General features: G+C 35.1%; 1 protein-coding gene across 1 annotated transcript; it reads right to left on the bottom strand.

Moving 5' to 3' along the window:
* Positions 1-1449: 1449 nt before the first annotated feature.
* Positions 1450-4200, bottom strand: LOC139426682 (uncharacterized). The gene is made up of 3 exons (XM_071186401.1): positions 4030-4200; positions 2702-2872; positions 1450-2007 (listed from the first exon to the last, which is right to left on the bottom strand). The coding sequence occupies exons 1-3, from the start codon at positions 4198-4200 to the stop codon at positions 1450-1452; spliced, it is 900 nt and encodes a 299-aa protein (XP_071042502.1).
* Positions 4201-4434: the final 234 nt, after the last annotated feature.

Below are 4434 nucleotides of genomic sequence, written 5' to 3'. Positions count from 1 at the left end.
AAGCAAGGAAAAAAATTTTGTTCAGTCACAAACTTTACAGTTTTGAATATCTTATCACTGCTATATGTGTGTGTGTGTTATCAAAATTAAAGAAAGTAAAAAATTCAAGATGAAACCAAAAAAAATTTATAAGAGAGGGTTGAGTAATAAGATATGTATGTGGGTATTACAAAGGTGGTGGATAATTGAGGGTGGCTTGTAAACAATCGTATATTTCTGATATGTTGGCATCAGAAAAATTAAATTTGGTTGGTGAAAAAAATTAAAGCATGGATTAAAATGTATGCCATCATGGAAACTACATTTTTACAAAATAATTTTAAAAAATAGAAGACAAAACCACAAGAAAAAAGTATCGTTACAGCTCGTGAAACTCATAGTTTAAATGCAGAAATAGAAAAGTAGTCAATTTTTTCCCTCAAGAAGAAAAAAAGCTTTTCATAGAAAAATTCTTTCATCTAGGTTTAAATAACTTGTTGGTAAGCATAAGCTCGTTTTAATTACTAATTCAACATGACAAATAAATGTGTAAAGACTGGTTTTAACGTGCATACTCATTTACTTGGTTATGTCGTCATATCTTTTGAACTAAATCTGAAATCTAAATTATTAGTTGCTTTAAAAAATACTGTCTTTTATCAATGTATGCCTTTTTACTTAAAGTTTATACCAGTTAAATTTAGTCTAGCAACATAGCAATAAAGTGAGCAAAATGAGTCTCCAATTTGATTTTGACAAAGTTGGTAATATGATTTATTATTGAAGAAAGGGCATCATTGAAATAATTAGCATGTTACTTTTTTTAATGCTAGCATATGTTCTACTAAACATTTTAATAAGTGAACTACCACTACATCATGCGAGCATGTTAAGAGAAAAATTAAATTCACTTTCACTTGAAAAGCGAGATTACACTTAAGAATTGTCTCTATTTTTGAGTTTGATTAAAAATTCTTGTCAAACAATACGAAATTAAAATTGACCTCAAATAAGATTTAAAGGACTTCAAATCAAATAATTAAGAAAACTCTACTATTACGTTGAATAAAAGGAAAATTTATTAGCTCAACAACAAAATTATTGCATCGCCGTTCCAAAGAAAAGCTCAAGCTCATTCAAAAACAATTTACATTCCAAACTATCACCAGGGCAACAACAGAACTTTACTTGTTGCCATCTATTAATTAACATATAACAAAAAAAATTTTACAAAAAATTCGATGCGCATAAGCACATATTATCTTACATCCTCCCACCTAAGTTAACAACGCTAACAAAAGTGTTAATTTACATAGCTTAATGATATTTTATGTAAAAATGACACTTTGCAAGAATTTGAAATAAAAACTAAGCTCTAAATCACTATGGAGTTTTTATTAAGATATTTTAACATCTTGTCCAAGCTTGTCCAGCTTGTGTTGTTCAATCCTTGTCAAATTCGTACCACTATCACTGTATACAATCGAAGGTTTCCCCTTCTACAAACAAATCGACGGAAACATAGTAAAATGCTTCAGTTGATAGCGATGTGACTAATTCAAGATGTGCTGCTCTAGAAAAGGCACAGGTAAAAATGCATATCCAGGCCTTTGAATTGTCTTTTAAAATCACAGAACCAGCAAAGTCCAGACCCGTTACTTTGAAAACAGCTGCATCTTGAAGTCTGTCAGCTGGTGACGATGCAGTTGGTGGGTCTACAGGTTTGGCAAAAAAACCGTTGCGGACTTCACAAGATATCAATACAGATTTTATTGTTCTTCTACCACACAGCAGCCGAAATCTTTCTCTCAGAGCATTCAATGTGTAGGAAACACCAGCATTATTTTTATGTTCAGACAGTACTAAACGTTTTACTATAGGATGCTCTCCAGGTAAACCAGCAGGGGTTCTAAACTCATCAAAATCATCTCTCTTATGTACAGTAGTTTTTAATCTAAAGATTCCTTTCTCATCAATCAATATATCTAGAGTCTTAAGGCGTTTATCTGAAACTCCTGTAAATGACTCCTGTTGTATCAAGTATACAGTGGTTTTCTCAGCTTCTTCTTATTCCTTTATAGAAATATCACCTTTTCTTCTTTCTTTATTTTTGCAATTAAAAAGGAATCTCTTCCCCCAAGCCATAGTATGTACAATTTCTCGATAGTTAGAAATATGTGAACTCAAACGTCTAGTCACTTCAAAATTTGTCATTGAAGTTGTGACACCTTTTCTTTTCTCACCGCTTACTCCCCCTCTCATTAATGGCATCTAAAGACGAAGACCACATTTCTCGAATCAAGTGTAACCAACTGGGACCCTCCCACTATTGCAATCGCAGAAGTTGTTGCGCCGAACATCCTCTATTTGGCAAATCAGCTGGGTTAATCGCCCTAGGAACATGTCTCCAGGTGTTAACATCAGTCTGCTCTATGATTTTACTCACTCGGTTATGAACAAAAATAGCACATGGTTCACTTCTTTTATTCCAGGCCAAAACAGTTGCGGAATCTGACCAAAAAAGCACTTCATCATGAATTGCTTCAGTCGAAATTGAAGTTAAGAGACGAGATGCAATGGTTGCTGCCAGAAGTACGTCTTGCTATTGTAAATTCTCCTTTTCCGGTAGGGGCTACTCTACTTCTCGCCTGTAGTAATTGAACTCGTACATCACTCTCAGATTCCAATCTAATGTAAAAAACCGCTGCATAGACCAATATACTTGCATCACAAAAAAATGAATGGAACTCTTCTTGGATGCACTTAGCCCAAAATACCTTGGAACCTCAATTTTCTCAATGTAGTAAAGTACACCTTCAATCCATTTTAAAAATTCCCTTGTGATGCTTTCAACAACATCGTCGTCCCAAGCCAGTTTTAACTTCCAAGTTCTCTGAAAAAGCAATTTTGGGATCAGTGACACAGGAAAGATTATACCCAAGGGATCAAAAAGTCCATGAGCAGCTAACAGGGTGGTTCTCTTCGTCACTTTCTCAATGTTAAGCTTTTAAATGCAACCTGAACTCACTTGAAGAGTATCATATTTCTTATATCAGCTCATACCAAGAACATTTGTGGGTGGCTGTGAATTTTCCTCTGTTAAGTCGGTATGCTCCCGCCCTCTAAGATCAAATTTTCTACTTGCTATTATTTCAGTAGTAACTCTTTCAAACATAAACAATTCTTCTATATCTTTGACGCTTGTCACACAATTGTTTACATAAAAACTTTTCATTCATTTTTGTACAACATATTAAGGATAAGTAGATTTTTGCTCCCCTATTTCGTTTAAAACATTTATCAGAAGATATTTGATAGTTGAGGACAACAGAAACGGGCTACAGGTGACTCCAAACACTACCCCGCAATCCTAAAATTCTTAAGTAATTCCTATCAGTTTCAGTAAGTCCAATTTGTAAGAAGGCCTTGCGTATGTCTGAAACGACACCAATTCTCTCAGTCCCTAACCACAACAAATACTTGGTATCAATTCAATAAGAATTTCACCCTTCTCTAAGCAATCATTTAAACTTGAAAAACTATTGACGTTAGCTGAAGCATCAGATACTAGTCTAATTTTGGTAGTGCTATTTGGTTTTATAACTGCCCGATGAGGTAGATAGTGCAAAATTTCCTCACAATTGTCTTCTACTTCTTCTATTATTCCCTAATACTTCCATTCATTAAAAAATTGCTAATACTCTTTATAAATAGAATGTGATTTTAGCCGGTTGACAGTTGAATTCAATCTTCTATAAGCCAGGTCATAGTTGATTGGCAATGAAGGATGATCTTTCAGCCAAGGCATACTAACCACAAAATGACTTTCGACATCCACTCTTATTGTTTCTAAAAAGTACTCTGGAGTAGCTCATAGCAACTTTGCTTGCACTTTCTTATCAGATGGATCAGTGATTTCCAAAACATCCAACGATCACAGTTGATTCACAGATGCTTCAGTCAAAAGCATTGAGGGAGAAGAATTTGTCGTCAAAGCAACATCTTTTATGGGTATCTTCCCCATAAGAGTTCACCCTAGATGTGACTTACCTGCAACAGGACCTTCAATTTGCATTGCAAACATTTTACATTGCCTGGGAAAAGTTTGCCGGTCACATCAGCACCAAGTAATAATTTGACGTCATTCGATACTCCTAGAACTCCTAGAGAACTATACTCAGTATCATTCGCACAAATTCCATATTCATTCAACTCCTTCATCCATGGACCACATGGGATGCGTTTTACATAATCACAAATCACTGGTTGATCCAAGCCATTGGTTCTCAACGGGGGCGATACCGCCCCCCTGGGGGCTGTGGGAGTATGCTGAGGGGCGGTGAACTTGTTTTGGGCGGTAGAGGGGCGATGGATATGTTTTTGGCGGTAGGGGGGCGATGAGCATGTTTTATCATTCAAATTTAATTTTAAAGCTTACAAATAAAATTATCGAAT

The sequence above is a fragment of the Parasteatoda tepidariorum genome, chromosome 1, assembly GCF_043381705.1.
Source record: "Parasteatoda tepidariorum isolate YZ-2023 chromosome 1, CAS_Ptep_4.0, whole genome shotgun sequence".
NCBI classification, from domain to species: domain Eukaryota; kingdom Metazoa; phylum Arthropoda; class Arachnida; order Araneae; family Theridiidae; genus Parasteatoda; species Parasteatoda tepidariorum.
The sequence above is the reverse complement of the archived record's forward strand: the minus strand, read 5'-3'. Positions and strand labels throughout refer to the sequence as shown.